Source organism: Macaca thibetana, chromosome 17 (genome assembly GCF_024542745.1).
Source record: "Macaca thibetana thibetana isolate TM-01 chromosome 17, ASM2454274v1, whole genome shotgun sequence".
NCBI classification, from domain to species: Eukaryota; Metazoa; Chordata; class Mammalia; order Primates; family Cercopithecidae; genus Macaca; species Macaca thibetana.
In genome coordinates, this window is record NC_065594.1 from 53,596,673 (window position 1) to 53,616,438 (window position 19,766).

Consider the following 19,766-nt stretch of genomic DNA (forward strand, 5'->3'; position numbering starts at 1 on the left):
GTACATATATAATCAAAGGTATTTGTTGAATGTTTTATGATAGTCATTGCTATTCTCTCTTCCACCTTAATCTCTGCTCCCCACCACCCATCCTTTCTCCATCTCTATAATACACTCATATCTTTTTAGTGACTAAGGACACTGATCCTGGAACCAGATTGACTGGGCAAGTCACCAACTCTCAGTGCCTCACTTTTTCATTGGTAAAATTTGGTTAATAATAATAGAACTCAGGATTTTTGCAATGAATAAAAGGGAACAAATAGAATGCTTATAACATTGCCTTGCATCTGGGAAGTACTCAAATATTATTTTAAAAATTACTATCTATCATCTATCACCATTCTATGTAATTATTAGTAGTATTTAATACCATTCCCTTTGTAGAATGGAATTTTTCTAGTTCTCTGATTAAAAGACACTAGTAAGATACTTAAACAGATTTTCAAGTGGTTATTTGAGCAATCATTTAAAGATATTCTACTCATTAATGGTCTTATTTTCAAAAGCCTTTATAACCCAGTTTTCTTAAAAATCTACAGAAATCAGCTAACTGTAGCAGGTGTTAGATGAATCATTCTATACTTAAATGATACATAAAGTGGGAAGAAATTACAATCTCCAAGGATTCAATTCTGGACTCTGAAAGATGCATTTTTCATATCACTTTATATTTCTGGACTACTTTTTAATTTTATATTCATTAAAATATTAAGCTAGCAATCCCTACTTAGGTGCTGGGTGTTATGAAATAAAAACGTTGCTTTTTTAGAATAGACTCTATTTTGTTCTGTGTTTTAAATTACTATACACAAATGGTAAAACTTTTCATAACAAAGGTTTAATTAGAATGGTTAATAACTATGATTTCCAAAGCGTCTGAGTCAGTTAGGGAGTTTTGTTCCATACAAAATGCTTTATTTAACCTTCATGCCTTCATTCAGATAATTATACAAATGCATACAGTTAAAGGTTTAAACTCTATTTCAGTTCACAGCTCAATTCATAGGAAAGTTGAATACAGAAAAGCAATGCACCAACAGAATATGTCTGAGACACCATTAAAAACAATAACACTTGTTCATTTAAATCTCTGAGAATAGACTGGAATAATCATCCTCTGAGAGAATCTCATTAGGAGGGTCTCCCTTTACATTATCATAGGGCAAAAAAAATCACCATTTTACAGTAAAAGGAAAAAAGCTCTGAGTATATTTACAATACATACACTATACATAAATACAAGAACAACACTTACATAATATTAATAAACTTATAACAGGGGTTGCCTAAACACTACAGAGTATATAAATGCAGAGGAAACTATTGGGAAATTAGGTCTTTAGATAAACTGGAGAAATAAATTCATTTGCAATTAAAATTCTGAACAGAAAACCAAATAAAGATTTAAGAACTCAACACATTTGCTTGCCAGCATCATTAGGGGGCTTTATCCTTTAATGTGTAGGACCTCCTCTGGGCACTCTTAACTCTCTGGGGTCAGAGACCCAAGAATCTTTTGTAAAATTACATCCACAAAGCAAATCAGATGCAGCCCATCTATTCAATTTGCTGTTCAGAGGCTTCAAGCCTAGAATAACTCTTTTGTAAACTAAAGGATGTTTTTGTTATTTTTACACGGAAAGATCTTCTGATCCAATTACCACGTATAATGAGTTAAACGTCAAGGAAAAAAAAAAGATGCCTGCTGGATTTGGCCAAAGATGATATTTTTCTTTATTCCCATGTATTTTTTTTCAAATATGACTGAGAGATTTATTCAAAAGAACATGACGTTAGAATTGACCCCCACACACCAAGAACAACGTCTAGACTACTACTAATTATAACTAAGTCATTTTAAGTGGCAGGTGGGTATCTTAAAGGTGGTCTGTTCTCATCATTTCACAACACAAAGTTCTGAGTACATTCTTCTATGGACAAACATGAATTTGCTGGTTTCTCTTTTTTTAAATGAGCATGTTATGATACACATAATTGCATTATGATGCAGGATGACATAATACATAAGACGATGTTTTCAAGCTGGTTTTATAAGTACTTATCTCACATCCACAGAGAGTTGGTTTGCCATGTGATGCAATGTGTCCCACAAAGACATGAACAAAACAATACAGTCACTATCCCACAGGGGGACAGTGATTTTTCAAAATGAAGTTTTAAACACAACAAATCGTGGACAGACACGTCGATAGGAAAGAGCCTTGAATATAGGCACCAGTGCCCCAGTTCAACAATATCCATCCAATGTAATAAAGTTTGAGGAAAAAAATATACACTATAGTCTGGATGTAATTACAAAATTCTGCCATGGGAAAACTAGAACACATTTTTTTTTTTTTTTTTTTTGCCGTATCTTTGGAGCATGAAATTAGCAGAAAGGGAAGATGTTGGCATGTCCCTAGAATATCTTACTTTTTGATTGCTTGGACACTTTTATCACTAGATTTGGATCCAAATTCTATCCTCCTATTGACCCTTACTTCTCAACAAAAATGAATCTCTGTGAAAGTCTTGGTGAACCTGCTTTGGAAGAAGACGCAATAATTCACACAAGGAGTCCATTCATTGGTTCTTGCCTTGCACAAAGGGTGGACTCTTGTCTTAAACACTTCAAATTTCTAGAGATGAAATCCAGAGAGAAAAAGTACTGAGGCGACTGTTTCCACTATTCATCTCTTTTCAATTCACTTCAAGCTGTGGTTTTTGTTGTGGAGAAATTATTGCTTGTGAAACCCAATTAACAGAGAAGAGCCCCAAGTCTGCAGCAGGTTGTGCACATGGAACACTTGCTCTGAGCATGGAAGAGAATTTGTTTATACAACTTTTATCTCTTTCCCCAGCCAAGTAACAGGGAGAAAGATCATAATTCAGGAGATTCATTTTCAGAAACAGAAACACTATGAGAAATGACATTCTCTTAATGTTTTCTAAGTCCATTAGTACTTCCATGAATCAATACTGTCAGAGACCTTGTTCTACACAGAAAAGTGCGAGGAATTTCATTTCTCTGATGTTGGACAGCTTCTTACATAAAATTCAATTAAACTAACAACAATACTATAAACAAATTATTTATAAGACTATTTAAAACATTCCAACGCAGAGCTGTTAAGTGAGAACTCTGAAAAAGAATTATCCATTATCTCTCCTTTATCATAATCTGCATGTTTGATTGCCACCCCATTACCAACTGCAAGAGTGGGCTCTGATATTAATAACTAGTTGCATGGGGGTGAAAATTTCAAATGCATCTGAAGCAGATTCTAGAATGTCTATATTGGTGGAAAGGCATACAAAGAGTTGAGGAACTGAGAAAGTGTACTCAGGCTAAAATGCTACTAAGTATTTGAATGATTTTGGAGCTCCAGGCCAGACATTTATGAGAAAAATGACAAGTTCAGGGAGACAACTGGTTGCTATTGTTTGTTTGTAATGATCCTTCATGCATGACTTTCCAGGAGAGGCCTGATTTCAAATATTCAGTACCATTGTTAAGTCATGTGTTGTATCATGTCCCGATATTTCACTTGAAAAATATGATGACTACTCATGCATGTTGTCCGTAATAAAATTACTGAGAGTCAGGAATCTGGGAAGGTGGTTTCGGGAAACCCACGTGCAGTGTGGTGGAGTGGAAAAGACACAGGCAGACCTCCAGGTCACAGACAGACGGTTTCACTTTCCTACTCTGCCATTTACTATTTCTCCATCCACAGACAACTAAGCCACACTTCCCATGCCTTCGTTTCCCATGCATAAAGTGTAGAAATGTTGTACAGGTTGGAGATAACGTATCTAAAAATTGCCTAGCCTATCGCTTGGCACATAGTGTTTAATAAAGAATAGCTATTATTTTCATCGTTTGCTGAATGTGTAACCTTTCAGGGTACTTCAGTTTTTTTCAGACAACACATGGAAAGAAGCCCAGTCAGAAGACTTGACTTCAGTGAGATTAAGGAACCCGGCAGCTTTCCTTTGACACTCAATTGGTTATTTTACCCCCTCATCCTGGTACATTTCCTTCTCCCTCTTCTTTCTAACATTGGGAGGAGAAAACAGTGGATGTTTTTTGAGGCCTGTGGTCTGAGTTCATCGTGGAAGTCTAAGGCCTGAATGTTTAATCACAGTCCTACTTTTAAAATTGCCCTTACCCGATGTGTGACTCTCCATGAGTATAATTTTACTGATAGCCTCAGTAGCTTGTTTGGGTGAATTTGTGCTCTGAGATGGCGGGGTTGGAGAATTTCCAGGGTTCATGGTCTATTCACATGAGTCTCATTGCATATTTCTATCCATGACTCCACTTTTAGCAGTACAGTAATTACAGGAAAGAAACCTGTGAGCTTCTGAATGTATATCTGGTAATTTTTAGGACTAACTTCAAAATTGGTTAAAGGCTAGGCTTACTAAGTGTCAGTAGTACTTCAACAGACTTTTTGGTGAGAAATGATTCTGCCAATATTCCTTCCAAAATGATTCTTAGATGATAATGGAAAATATTAGGGGAAAGGGGAATGAAGAAATGTAAAGATGAATTTGTGCGTTTGGTATGATTGGATAAAATGAACAAGCAAACAAATATCCTTCAGTCTTTTGCTCTAAATAAATTGGTGTTTTTAACTGAGCAAAACTTTTTGAATCATACATACTGTTTCATAAGTTTGGGGCAAATGACAGTCAACTTTTTATCCAGAAATTTTAACTACCATATGCAATAGTGTTCATTGAAGATAAATTTAATGTTCAGATTTGTGTTCTTATATTCTGCAAGTTAGAAAGATCAAATTAAGAAATGTTAATGTAAACAAGATTAAGTATATTTGAAAGATATAAATGCTTTTTTTGTGGGCATGTGAACAGATTTGATTTACTATGTGCATGTATTTACTCTCTGTGTGTGTGTGTATGTGTGTGTGCATTCACATGTGCAGGAAAAAACCCAGTCTTATTAAGAATTATTGCTGTGTAAAAGTATAGGAATATCTCATTGGTCATAATGTTTACTGACAGGCACTTTCAGCATTTAATTTATTTCTGAAAATGGGCATTAGCTTATTTCTATTGCGAGTATAGATTCATTTAACATGTGGCCATATCCATAGCACTTAATCTTGTCAACATGTAGTTATACCTAAAAGCAGTCTCCCTGGAATAAAACAAGAATAAACACCTGTATGATTGTTTCATCAAGAACCACTCTATTGAGGAGGGAGATAACTTAGAAAAGAGAACAACTGTAAGATGCTCCTCTTTAGTACAAGCAAAATCCTGTGCAGCTGTTTTGTCCTTTTCAGGAAAAGACATTACTAGTTTGGAATCGGTTGTCTGCAACTTAAAATGACTTCATTATATTTTAAACCATCCTGGCTAAACCATGACAAGTGGCCACTCTATTTTGAACAGAACACGAAGAACATGCTCTGACAAAGTTGGACAGAGTTCCCACGGCAATATTGCTCACTGTGTGTAAGATATACAAGGCATATCTGAACAAGATTTTTCTTTTTATTGTGATGAAAACTAGAAGCTCTTTTTCCCAACATACTTCATCAAACTATTTACAACCTCTGTAAAATTTGTGAGTTTGAAAATACTTTTTCCACTATCACATATGTTACGAATACAGTAAAATATCTTCACTCTATTTTTTAAAGATGCAGTATCCTTCTATTTCATTTTCTTATGAAAATCTGGATTTCTATTGCAATTGCTCAGTAATTAGCATATTTAAAGTATCAATGGACATGGGTTACTAAACAGACATTACTCTATAATGAAACTGTGAAAATATAGCAATTTTTATGTACATTTCTTAACTATAAAATGCAGGCAGAGTCATATATAGTATTATAAGCCGGTTTCCTAATAAGGTAAGTAACTCACATTTCTAGACAGCATGGATTATTACAAATTCTTTTTAAAAAAAGTTCTTTGTTGATATTTGTTAGCCCACTGGCTGCTGCATATACAGTTGTGTACACACATGTGCATGTGTTGGCGCTGTCTGTACAGGTTAAGTGGAAGGCAGTGTGGGGATGAGTAGAAATGTCATACGGAAGACATGACTTACCAAACCCCTTTCTAAACTAAAGCCAAAACAAACTGAAGAGACTTTTTTAATGGGATGCACTACCTCAGAAAAACTAAAGCGAGAGATTTGGCCAGTGATGTTTTATACTAGAATACATTTACCTGCTAAGTTTACAGGCAACACTGAAGAGCAAAATCTGAGACTGGATTATGAACTATGAATATTAAGGCTTTCTGGGCCTATTATGATTCCTAAGAGTTACCTCACATTCAGTCCCTTATACGCAGACTGTAACATGGATGCTGGTATTCTTAACACTGCTTAATTTCTGTCAATCCTCACTATAAATGTTAAGACACCGTTAGAACAACATCATGGCTACATTTCTAAGCAGTCATAACAACATAACAAAGGCGTATTAATACATTTGAAGGCCTCACCTCACCAGATTTATTCAGTTGCAGCTTTGGTAAGTATAATAAATCAAGTACAGAATAAGGAATACTGCATCTTTATCCATATAAATGTTATCATTCTAATGAACTGATTTCAAAGTGCAGAATTATGTTTAAAACACAAATGGCAATTTAAAGTTAAAAAGAATTGTAAAAAATGAACGCAATCTTTGCATAAACTATTCCAAATTTGAACCATAATGAAAATGGCCTCTTTAATCACCTGGAACTGGCATTTGTAAACACTGTAGCATTTTGTAAGTTCTTCTCCTGACAATCATCTTCCTTTTGCCCACTTAAGCTTTCAAGTGAATGAAAAGTGCTCATTTTTTTTAAAAAGTGTGGTTTATGTTGCTGTTACTCAACTGCTTTTGAAAACAAATGTCCTATAGTGTTTTGGAGAAATGATGCCAGGCAGAAGTATAATCTTTATGGTAAAGTCATTAGAAATCTCAGTCTAACTGCCTTAATAGAACTTAAGACAAGTTATCAAGCAGGCTTCTCAGAGTCCACACACAATTGACAGAATGAGGGCAGAGGTGGATGCAGAAGCATGAATCTTTTTCCAAACAACTTAAGATCAGAGCAGGAAAAGGGATTCTTAAAACCTCAAAGGCTGAACGTCATAACTTTTCAAATACTGTAACTCCCTTGAAATCAATCCCTATACTGCAAACAGAAAATCAGGTCTACTGCAGCTGCTTAAGCTGTTAACGGCTCTATGTGTATAAGTTCCCAACCGTGCACATATCCCCAGCTGCAAACTGAACAGCTTCAAATTTAAAATCAAGGAATGCTTCTAGTTATGGAACAACTGATAAGTCCTTTAGGATTCTACTGCTTTTCTGTTGCTCACGATGCACTGTGCTTTTTGAAAGAGGCTAGAAATGGACATGAGATGAAATGGAGGCTTTTCTATGACTGAAGACATTCCATTTCTTTCTGTCCCAAACCACTTTTTCCTTTCCATGGGGAAATACTTTTAGAGAATTTGCCATATCTCAAGACAAGCCCCAAAGAAGTTTTAGTTCCTGAGGCTAGACCAGGGACTCATTCACTTAATTGTGCTTAGATCCCTTCTTAGAAGTACTGATATGTCAAAAGGTGAAAATGATGGAATGCTGACAGGTTTTATCAGTTAACTTACCATCTCAGTCTGGTTTCCACTTTCAGAGGATAAGGAAAAATGTTCCCTTTCCCCAAATCCATCCTATGTTATTAGAAAAGTGCAACTCATTTAGTTCTGTGCTAAATTTAAACCAAGCTGTCACTCAGGAAGCTTACCCTGCCTGTCAGTTTTATGAATTCTAAAAACCAAGTCTACCTGTAATACTCTCAAGACATCTTTCAGCAGAGAAAAGAACTGGCTTTTTTTATGAGAGCAAGCAGGACTAAATGCAAATCTACACTTCCCTTGAGGGATGCACCGACTACTTGCCAACTAGGTGCTGGTACTAGTGCCAGGGGATTCATGGCTGTGTTTATCCCTCTCTGTGTTCTCTGTCACTGACTAGTAACCAGCGCTGGGATGCATCAAGAGACCTTTTTCTATTCTGAATGGTCACAGGCAATGTGAAGTAGGAGTTGCATATAGTACAAAAAAAACTTTCCAGGTGGTAAAAAACCCACTGGTTGATGAGTAGTAGATTGTGTAGCTCAAGATGCTATTTATCACTAGAACTGCAGCCCTTGTTGGAGGGAAATTGCCTGATGAATTTTTGAGACCTGGCAGACAATATAGAGCACATATTTGTGAAGCCATAATTTGACCTGAAAATCATTACACTGTTGCTTAATGTTTTAAAAAATTCCTTTGAATACCATCCAACACAAATTGTCCTTGTTTCAATGTTCATAGTTCTCGCTTCATCAGAATAAGATTATCTGAATTAGAAGATGATCCTAAAAAGGATAATTCTGTAACCGGAAATTATTTCAGAATGTCCAGACATTTAAAAATGAGCTAGTAATATTGTGAGGTTAATATGTGCAATTCCCAAAATCAAGTGTTTGTAATTAAAATATATTGCAAAGGTCTTTGTTGGAGACCTTTTATATCTAAGCTATAAAAAATTCTAGCAACAACAACAATAACAACAACAAAAATCTCACCAAGCCCCTCAGCCACAGAAAGCTGGAAAAAAGCCCAGCTTGTAGTGGGGACACAATATGGTAATTTTTCTGAAAGAATGCTTGTTGGTGATGTATTGCTTGTTTACTGTGTATTTTGCTAGTTGCAAAAAGGTTCATAATTTTAGGGGCTGATGGAACTAACACCTTCCTCTCATCCTCCGCACAGGATGAGTGGGTTCAATATCCCTGCAGATGCCAATGCAGGACACCTGGGTCCTGATACAGTTTAGAAAATGAAATCTGTATAGAAGAACCTATTGGAGAGTCACTTATCCTTGGCTCTCCAAGAGAGGAAACTAGCACCATGTCGGGCTTTCTATGGGAAGCATTCTCTGTCCACTGATTCAGTTCCAAGGAGAACTGACCCATTAACCGAAGAGTTAATTCCCGGCTATGCCTCCCTTGCCTTTCTAGTCACCAAATAACTGTTTTCAAACAAGAAAAGGGGAGCATAATCTTTAATTGTGGTACTCAACCAAGCTGGACAACAAACAGCAGAAAGATTACCTCAGTGCTGTAAATGGAACCAAGACATCTAAAATGCTGGGGTGTTTTTTACAATCCCTTTAGTAAGTATGAAAATTGGTAACGTGAGTCCTCAGTGAAGTTATTGTAGGAAAGTCCTTTTATTCATTATTGCTTTTCTCCTCAAGAGGCGCATTATTTCCATCTCTGCTTTGTCTGATTTTTCATGTTCACTGACTTTGCCTGGGCAGCCCCACCTCTTACCTTGGTGCCAGTGTGTCTAAGGAAGTTTTTTTCCCCCTGGTTCCTTGTAATCAAATACTAGGGGCAGGAAGAGATGATGCCTAGGTGAGAGAACACTGCAATTTGAAGTGGGGCAGTAGTTTTTTAGACAGGCTCTTCCTATTCAACTACAGAACACCTCTGTGCCAGTCCATGCCAGGGCAGAGACCAGGACGAGACTTCAACTGCCCCTCTGCTCGAACAGATGAACAAAACAGAATCAAAACAAAACAAAAACAATCAACGACAAACAAATGAAAGATTCAATGTTGGTTTTCTTCAGGGCATGGCAGAATGACAAGTTGCGAGTGATATCTAGTGGCTGCCATCGCGATTGCAAAGGGCTGCCTGAGTGCCCTTTCTTTGCAGGTAATGGGACCTCTCCATCTGCTTCTTCGTTTCTACTTTCATGCTGCTTGCTGGTAACAGATTGGATGTGTGTTCTAGCTTACTCAGATCGTAACTAAAATTTCTGTAAAAAGGGGTTAAGGGGTGGGATGACGGGAGATTCATCCAAATTTAAAAGGTCTTGCTCTAGCCATCAATTTGTGGTAGGTGACCTTTAAGGTATCAATAACAAAATGTCTGACAGCTCAGAAAATGTACAAGCTACAAACATCTTTAAATGGCAGAGGACACAGCACGGAAAACAATGCCTGTCTCTTCAACATTTATGTCACTGAGCTCCCAGGCCCGCGTAAAGACGGTTCTCGTGTAGTCAGGATGGGGGTTACCTTCAGACCAAAAGAAGTGTGCCTTCTTTTTCCTCCTCTGGTTTCAGACATCGTGGGATGGTGATGCCCTTTTGTGTTAACACTGTGAAGGGGATTCAGCCCTGCTGAATTGGGTGCCGCTAAGAGATCCAGCTCTTACGCTCAGCTGGACAGGTAGCATTCCTCACACCAGCATATGCCTCCGGCGGTGCAGGGCCAAATGATCTGACCGGGAAAAGCTGCGATCACAGTCCGCGCACTTGAATGGCTTCACTCCCGTGTGTTTGCGGTAATGCCTTGTCAGTTCATCCGAACGAGCGAACTTCCAGGTGCAGCCTTCCCAGGTACACTTGTAGGGTTTCTCTCCTGGAAGAAACAAAGGAACACAAGCTTTGGTGCTCCATCCATCCCTTTACCATAATAACCAGGCCGGTACTCGATTTTGGGAAACTTGTGTTCTCAATGAATTTTTCAGTTGGTAAATCTTTGTCGGGAAACCTTACCATCCCACCAGCGGGCTGGGTCAGACAGGTGAGGGTTTCAACCTCGTCTTGCCTGCTGTGACACCTGGCAAGCTAGTTAACACTGGTGTCCTCCTTTATGACTTTGCCATCAACATATCAAAAGGCATGGATTAACTGCCACTGGATATATCACCACTAGTAGACTAAAAAGAAATCATTAAAGCTTTACCCAGTTTGATTTAATTTTAAGGCTGAAAGTCACAAAGAATTCTTATGGTCAATCAGTTATGCTTTGTTTCAACATCCCCCCACCACTCTTCCCTCCAACAACTGTATATCACTTAGATGGCTTAAGGCAATTTTAAAACACAATGTCCAAGAATGTACACAAAATTTTACTGAACAATAATGTACTCTACTACCCCCAGATATCAGGTATTAAGCACATATTGCTCATAGACACCTACTTTTTGCTTGTTCTTTGGGGGAAAATCCTAGATGTCTTAATAGAGTAAAGTTTAAATACATTTTTCAGGACTTAAGAATCAGGGTAAGCCCTGAGAAATCATCACATTGGTCCTAGAGCTAAAATTCACAGAGAAAAGCTGTCTGAATAAGTATGTAATTTGACCGGGTCCCTCAGTCAACTTGTAAGGACAGTAAAATATGCAAAGGCTGTGCTGGGAAAAGATACACTAGCCATTGTCCAAATGAGCTCCCAGTGGGAGTGGGACAATAGTTGACCCAGGTGTGCTGTTTTCCTGGCTCTCATTCAGAATGGGAGGCCTGTCCCCATGCGACCCCACAAACACTGATCTCTTCTGCCCCTTACACCCAACTGTCTACAATGTGCTTCTTGGCCACACATGGCCTCTGGTGAAAAGAGTCTAAGATAGGGAAGGAGCTATCTGCTGTTCCCCATGCATGAAGCTACAAAGTGAGTATTGTTGACACCACTTTACAGATGAGAAAACTGAGGCTTAAGGTAGTAACATTACTCAAAGTCAGTAAAAAGATTGCATGGCTCTCAATCCAGCGCTTTTCACTATTTTACAGTGGAATGGATAATCCTTACCCCATCTAAATGTTGTCACATCCTCAGACAGAGTTAGTGTCACTTTCTTAGGTGACACTAGGTACTCTGAAATTATTCACTTCCTATTTCTATGACATCACCTATCACAATATACCATAAAGATTTCATTTAGGTGCCCTTCTCTACCAGTTTCCAAATACTTGGAGATCTGGGACTACTCTGCCTCCACTATTTCACTATCGCGGGAGCCTAGAATAGCTGCCAAGCAAGTACTTGAATGTGTTAATAAAACTGCAACATACACACACAAATACACACACATAGGAACATATACGGGAAACTATAGGACCTTGTAAATGAGATGTGCAGGTAATGCCTACGTGGGAAAACTAGACCAAACTGGACCCAACATTTTTCATTCAACTGTTAAATCAATGCTGTCTATGTGGATTCTTACAGGATCAAGCAGCCCTTTCAGAAGAGAGTGAATAGTTCAGGCCTGTTAAATCTAGAAATACTGATGCACTAATTGTGGCCCCAGGTTGCTCTAGGTTTTTCTGAAAGGGCTCCTTTTTAGAAAAAGCCTACTGCCTGGATTGACACCAAACCTCAACTTCTGATTCACTGTGGTTGTCCCATGGAGACAAAACTGTATTTGCATATGTGTACCGACCAAAGTTTGACAGAAATTAAACAAAAATCGGCAAAACTCCTAACTTAAAAAGATTGGAGGTCTACTATATAGTATGTATTATTACCTACATGCTTTTATGGGTTACATGTCATGTCTACATGTTTTTGAAATTTATACTATGAGCATGGATTCTAATAAGCTGAGCTTGATATAATTCATCTTTTCAAAAATACATCCATCTTTGGTACACTGAGCTGAGCTAGTTCTATGTTGGTCACTGACAGCCATTTCTTAGCTATTTCCTGTGTTGCTATAGAACCAGCTAGAGAGAGTGGAAGGCCTAGAAAGAAAACAATAAAATTTCATCTTCACTGGAGATGAGCATTGCTCAGTTGTGTAGTAGGAGGATGTGTTTCTCTCTGGGTCAGGAAGTGGCACATGGGATTAGATAAACTGGCTGGGTGTGGTTGTTTACGGCAGTAATCCCAGCACTTTGGGAGGCCGAGGTGGGAGAATCACTTCAGGCCAGGAGTTCAAGATCAGCCTGGGCAACAAAGTGACATCCTGTCTCTACAGAAATTTATTTATTTTTTTAATAAGCCAGGTTCAGTGGCATGTACCTGTAGTTCCAGCTACTGGGGAGGCTGAGGCAGAAGAATTGCTTGAGTCCAGGCCACAGTGAGCTATGACTCTGTTACTGCCCTCCAGTCTGGGTGGCAGAGTACAACCCCGAAAGAAAGAAAGAAAGAAAGAGAGGAAGACAGAAAAGAGAGAGGAAAGCGGAAGGGGAAGGAGGAGGGGAGGGGGAAAGAAAAGAAAAGATAAGCTGCTGGATCCTGCCCTGGACATTCCAGATAGTGGAGGAAGGGGCTCTGTAACAGGGGTGCACCTGGGGAGGGGCGGTAGACAAGAATTTCCAGGCTCATCTTAACAAGGATGTGAGAGGCTGGTACCAAGGTAGAGACGATTTATACCTCAGGTACTGTCTAGCTTTTTTTGTACTTCCAATTTAGTCACTTAAAATTCTCCAGTTTTTTCCTTAAAATGATACCATACTTTTATTTTCATGTTGGCTATTTAATAATGGTAGTTATGCCCTTTCCACTTGAAAATCTAGAGCAGGGGTTAGTAAGCTGTGGTCTGCACTTTTACAATTTTAAAGATTGAAAAAACAATTGGAATATTTTATGCATAAAAATTATATACAATTTAAATTTTAGTGTCCATAAATAAGTTTTTATCAGAGCACAGCCACATTTATTTATTTACACATCATTCTGGCTGTTTTCTAGAGATGGAAGAGTTGAGTAGTTGTAACATATAATGTACGGTCTTCAATGCCTAAGACCTTTACTATCCAGTCCTCTATGGAAAGGGTTTGCCAACCCCTGATTATAAGAGATGGCCATCTCTGCTTTTGGTAAGCTTCATGAATATGTTAGCTTGTTGAACTGGGGTTATATATTACACATTGGGAGTTTGAAATGGGTAGGTGAGGGAATGTTTTAGTTACAGTTCAATCACTTAATCTCAAATTAGGATCCCTGATTCAAATTCTAACAGTCCTCTCAGTAATAAACACACATGATATTTCAAAAACTTCAAATTGATTTCTGGGCAACAGGAAATGAGTGACCCTGTTAAAAGACTCGCCCACTGAGGACAGTGGCTCAGGCCTATAATCCCAGCTACTTGGGAAGCTGAGGCAGGAAGATCCCACTTGAGGCCAGGAGTTCGAGACCATCGTGGGCAATACAGTGAGACCCCTGTCCCTGCAATCTCTAAAAAGAATAAAAATAAAAAAACGTAGCCAGGTGCAGTGGCTCACACCTGCAGCCCCAGCGATTTGGGAAGCTGAGGTGAAAGACTGCTTGAGACCAAGACTTCCAGTCTACAGATGAGCTATGATCATGCAACTGCACTCCAGCCTGTGTGACCGAGCAAGACCCCGCCTCCAAATTATAAAAATAAATAATTTTAAAAAATGAAAATTACAAAAAAAATTGAAAAAGGCTCACTCAACTCAATCAGACCTAAAAATACCCTCAGAATCTTCTGCTCATAAATAAAGTACAATAACCTCACCTATGAAGGTGAAAGTCACATGGCCTGAAGTTCAGGAGTGCCTCTCTATACTTCACCTGGTAACCAAAAGTAAGGATTCTACATAATGATGGCGCCCCGCCTCATCTCCAGCTCCTTTAAATACAGTTGTGTTAAAATAGCCACTGGGAACACGAATGAGTTACCCTCCTATTGAGTCTGGGAAGTGGAGTTACAACATGAGAAGGATCAGAAAGTAGAAGCTGAGATGTTTGGAATTGTTTCTAAGGTGGCTATTTTAAAGGCAGAAGCAGCAGGGAAAATAGCACCTGGTAGAGCAAGGGTTTGTCTGAGCCCACAAATGTAGAGTGGGGAAACCGTGCAAGTGAAGTGTGATCAAGTGTACTAAACAATCATGAAAAGCAACGGAAGAGGCCTCAGAAATACAAGAGGCAGATACTTCCCTACTCCATGAATAAAATCAATAAAAATGATATATAAATTATAAGCTAGGCCAGATGCAGTGTTTCATGGCAGTAAACCCAGCACTTAGGGAGGCTGAGGTGAGAGGATCGATTGCTTGAGGCCAGGAGTTCAAGACCAGTCTGGGAAATATAGCAAAACCTTATCTCTATCAAATAAATAAATCAGCTGGGTGTGGTGGCACACATCTCTAGTCCCAAATACTTGGGAGGCTGAGGCACGAGAATCCCTTGAACCCAGGAGGCGGAGATTGCAGTGAGCTGAAATCGTGCTACTGCACTCTAGCCTGGGTGACAGAGCAAGATTCTGTCTCAAAAAAAATAAAAATAAAAATAAAAAAATAAAAAAAAAATAAATAATATATAAATTAAAAAGAAAAAATAATAAAAAAATAAAAATTTATAAGCTACTTGGGGCTAAGTAACTAATGAAGACATATAATAAGGAATGCAAACCTTCCCTATGGGGGGAGGGGGAAGAAAGTATACCAGAAAACAGCAAATTTAATTATCTAAGTGATAAAATTATCCTTATAAAAACATGTACTTTTATGATCCCCCCACAAATCTTATGCATAATATTCTTTGCTCCCATTGCCCCATTAATGAAACTGGAATTTAAGCATTCTCTCACCATGCTTGAAAAAAAAACAAGATCTTCAACTCTCTCCTCAAAATTAAGAGGCTGATATATGGGGGTAGGGGAAGAGAAGATGGCTACTGTGCCCAGCCAGAGAGCTCAAGAGAGACCTATGTTTTCATTATACGCACCCAGTGCCTAGTATTTCATTAAAAAAAAAAAAAAAAAAAAAAAAAAAAAAAAAAAAAAAAAAAAACAGGAAAGAAAGTCTGTAAGTGCTCTCCTTAGACTAGTCAAATTTTAGAAATGGATACCAAAAATTTGAGTAGCTACTGCATTGTGTTTTAACGGCACACTGTATCTTATGCTTGTGCTTTGAAGCAATTTAAAGCGCACAATCTTATAAACACATTAAGAAAGCAGAAACTAACTTCATGATGAGAGTAAAAAACTAATTGGAATGATAATTAAGTTTGTAAGATATCCAGTAGTATGTGTAAATGAGCCCTGAAAGGATATAATAAAGGACAGAATTGTCCTTTTTGTCTTCTTTCCTTTAAAAACTTGTTAGAAAATAGAAAGCTAAATTTAATTTTAAAAAAGTCAGCAGCAGGGACAGAATGGTGAATTTTCCATGAAAATGTTCCTATGGAAAGAGTTGGCTGGGACAATAAATGGAATCAGACCCCTACCAGGGCCTGGGCTGCTGCTGCACCCGGGCGACTCTGCATCAGGTTGACAATGGTGATCAGAAACTTGATTTCTATTAATTTCTTTAGAAATAATGCATTTCCCTTAAATTCATTTAAATTAGAATTCCTCAAATTACGTGAATTCTGCAACACACATAAGAGGAATGTGCTAATGTGTTATTCAAAACTGTTTTCTCTGGAAATAAGCTAAAAATAAAAATAGCCTACCTACCTTCCTTGCTCCTTTTGTCCAACTCACGAGTACACAGTTAATCCCTTTTGACAAGAGTCTTTAAAAATGTGTTTATATTTTTCTGAATAATCTAAAGTTTTGACTTCACTTTGATTTGATCATCTTTGATTTTGGTTTCTTGTATTAAATCTATGAAATAGCAAACTTACAGAAAAAGGTATTGTGCATTTATTTGCCAATAAATCTTAATAATTTTTTCTTAAGTTGAGACATTACATTTTTGATGTAAAGAGAAAAAATCAAAGAACACTAGTTGGGTAGCAGGTGTCTAGCTGGGTGATCCCATGCCAGTGCTTGGTGTATAGTTCATTAACTTCTAGGTCTTCAATTCTGAAGGGATGGTCTCTATGTCCCATGATAAATCCTTAGGCTGTTTCCAGCTTTTGTATTTTTTAAAAAAGAATATGACCATTTTCAGCACAATCTGTGCTTCTCCAGTTCTGTGAAAAACCTGGACTAAACTAGAAAAATTTCTGAAAAAGAAACAAGTTAACCAACACTAATAAGAAGCGCATCTATTTTTTAAAGTGAAATAGTTCTCTAAATGTTAAAAAAACACAATATACCAAAAAAAAAAAAAAAAAAAAAAAAAAAGGGTGAGGGAGGTGTGGTTGTTATTGTTCATCCTAAAAACTCTTTAACTCCAGTGCGGAGTTCATGTTAAATACAACTACGTATGCATATGCAGCATATAAAAATGTAGGTATTATATAAATAGAATAAGTGTTCTGGGAAAATAAAAACTCACATCAGGTTTTTTTTTTTTTCCTTGAAATAACTAACTGATTTGTTATGAAAACGACTGTCTCTTTCAATTTTGGTTAAAGAAAAGGATTAAGAGTCACTAAGTGCATTTCCATGACATTTACCCAGCAGAAGGCAGAATAAAGTCTAAAGAAAACACCAGGTATTGAATGAATTCCCAAAACCCACCAAACAAAAATAACTTTTTCAGGTACCTCCCATTTCGCCATCTGAAATGCTGAAAGGTAAATGTGTACTGAGACAAAAGACAGGTGCCCTTTCATATTAAAATGACATGTGAGCAACGCACATAAGAGGAATGTGCAGTTCGAAAAAGCCTGTGTTAAACAAAACACCCATGTTCTCATCAGCCTCTCTATTATTTTCTCAAGCAACTGAAAAGGAACACCTTTTGCAACAGGAAGCACAGGCATTTTCTTAGGTTCAGAAGTGCATTTCTGAAACGTGTCCCTGTTTAACTTTTATAAAGTTACGGGGCCCCAGACACTGACAAATGAGCTTCATTACATTCAAGGCTCAACGTATTTGCTGTGACAATCTGTTTCACTTGAGGAATGGTATTTGCATATGAGGAAAAAAACCAGAATCAAGATTCCTATCTTGTCTTCTGGTTTCTGTTACATTAGTTCATGAAAGTTCACAGAATTTAGATCTGGAAGGAAATTAGGTACTTTCAAGACGAGGAAACTGAAACCTAGAGGCCAGGAAAGAGCTGAGATTACAAGGCTCCTGACTTGTCTACAGATAGACCAGGCGGCTATACCTCTTCATAGGTTAAGGCAGCATAAAATACCACAGGTTTTGAAATCTGAAAGAGCACACAGCCATATGCAGGCTTAGTCACCTATATGAAATCGATCCAAGGCCAAAAAATTAAGCTTTCTGAAAGCTTCCCAGTTTCCTCATCTGTAAAATAGGAATACCATTTACTCCTACAGCACTGCTGTGAAACTCAAAAATACACACACTACATACCTGGCAAATAATACCCACTCAATAAAGGATATTTTATATTTACAAAATTCAAGGTATATCTGTTTTTATAAAGAAATATAAATAATATAAAGTTAAAAATAGATCCTGTTTGCTGTTTCTTCAGCAATTAATTATGGTTTTGGGGTACGTGGACGCCAATCCTTATGCTGATTTTCTTAACATTTTAAACTATAAAGCTACTATAGGCCAAGCAGACCAATCTATTATATAATATCCATTTGGTCCTGTCAATTCAATCAAATAAGTAATCAATATGCCAGTCTCCATTCTACTGAATTGCCTGGATTGAATTAATTGACTATCTTTTTCATTAGGTATTATGAAGACCAAGTGGGTTCCTTCTTTCCTCCTCTAAATAATACTGCATATTCTCTAATAAGTATCGTTGATAAAAATTATATTTGCTAAAGCATATCGTACTTTCCATGTATCATATTTTGCTCTAAGAGCTTTATGGATGTTACCTCATTTAATTTGGACAACTTCTTAATGAAGTCGTTGCAATAACTAACCCCACTTCACCCAGTGTCATCACCCAGTTAGCATGTGTCTCAATTACCACTCACCCTGCCTCTCAACATTTTAAATTAGTACTGTCATAAACCAGGATATCTGGTCAGAACTGGGCATGGAGACTGCAAATGTGAGCTACTACTCACAGGACAGGCAATGGTATTAACAAAAACAGGCTAGCCCTTCTCACTCAGAAATCCAATATAAATGAACTAAAATATCCCACAATAAAAGTGAACTTCAGTGTAAGTAAAAAGTTCAAGGTCAAAAGACAATATTTTATTTGGCTGTTCTGAGTTTCCATTTCTATGTAGTGACCTTTCTTTTCCTATGTGACTGGTTACATTTTCCTCTGTTTCTTTTGCAGGACCTCTTCCTTTACCTGTCACATAAATGTTTCCCAAGATTTTGACTTAACTTCTAACCTGGCAGATGTTCCTCTTGGCTCATACGGCTTCCAATACAACCTATAAGGGAAAGGCTCCTAAGCAGCTATACCTCAGTCTCTCTCCTAAGTGCCAGAGAGGGAGACAGGACATTTCCAATTGGCGGTCTGAAAGCATCTTCAACACGACCAAACCTTCCTCAGCATTTACCACCTAAACATGTTCCTCTTCCAGTTTTGCTATCTGGAAAAATGATAACTCCATCTACTCAGTTACCAAATCATCAGTGTCTCCAGTTGGAGAGATTTCTTGGACTCTTCCCTCTGTGTGATTCCCCCTGCCTGCCCTGCTCTAATAATTACATCTGTCAGTTCTGCCTTCCAAAATCTATCCAGCAGTCTTCCCAGTTTATCCCCACAGTGGTGGTCTACCTTGCTTTAGGTCCTTTCCACCTTTTACCAAGACCAGTTTCTAATGATTCTGTTTCTCCGTCTTGCCTCCTAGGCACACCAATTTATTGTCCATGCTGTAGAGAAAGAAAACTTTTTGAAAGATAATCTGATCATGCCACTTGTTGGTCCCACAGTACCCTGAGACACTCTCTTCCCACCACACTGTGATTGAACGGTTTTCCTCTCTGTCTCACTCAGCAGTGCCACACTGAGGATGGCTTTGAGCCTTCTCACCACTGTATCCCCGGGGACTAACACATTAGTGCTGTGTGCTAATAGAGACTTACTGATCAAATGAGTGAAACTACTTTAATTTAAATACTTTGTTCTTTTAAAAATAGAACATAGGAGAGTCAACAAAAGAGTA

General features: G+C 37.8%; 1 protein-coding gene and 1 long non-coding RNA gene across 7 annotated transcripts in view; one reads left to right on the plus strand and one right to left on the minus strand.

Moving 5' to 3' along the window:
* LOC126940821 (uncharacterized) overlaps positions 1-19,766 on the plus strand; it is a 616,457-nt gene that overhangs the window by 163,700 nt on the left and 432,991 nt on the right. The gene's annotated exons all lie outside the window — the stretch shown is intronic.
* Positions 897-19,766, minus strand: part of KLF12 (KLF transcription factor 12) — a 621,954-nt gene continuing 603,084 nt past the window's right edge. For all 6 annotated transcript variants that reach the window (XM_050766996.1, XM_050766994.1, XM_050766993.1 and 3 more), the window contains one exon: positions 897-10,469. In XM_050766996.1, coding sequence (XP_050622953.1) covers positions 10,288-10,469 — 182 coding nt within the window. In that variant the 3' untranslated portion in view covers positions 897-10,287. The remainder of the gene's footprint in view (positions 10,470-19,766) is intronic.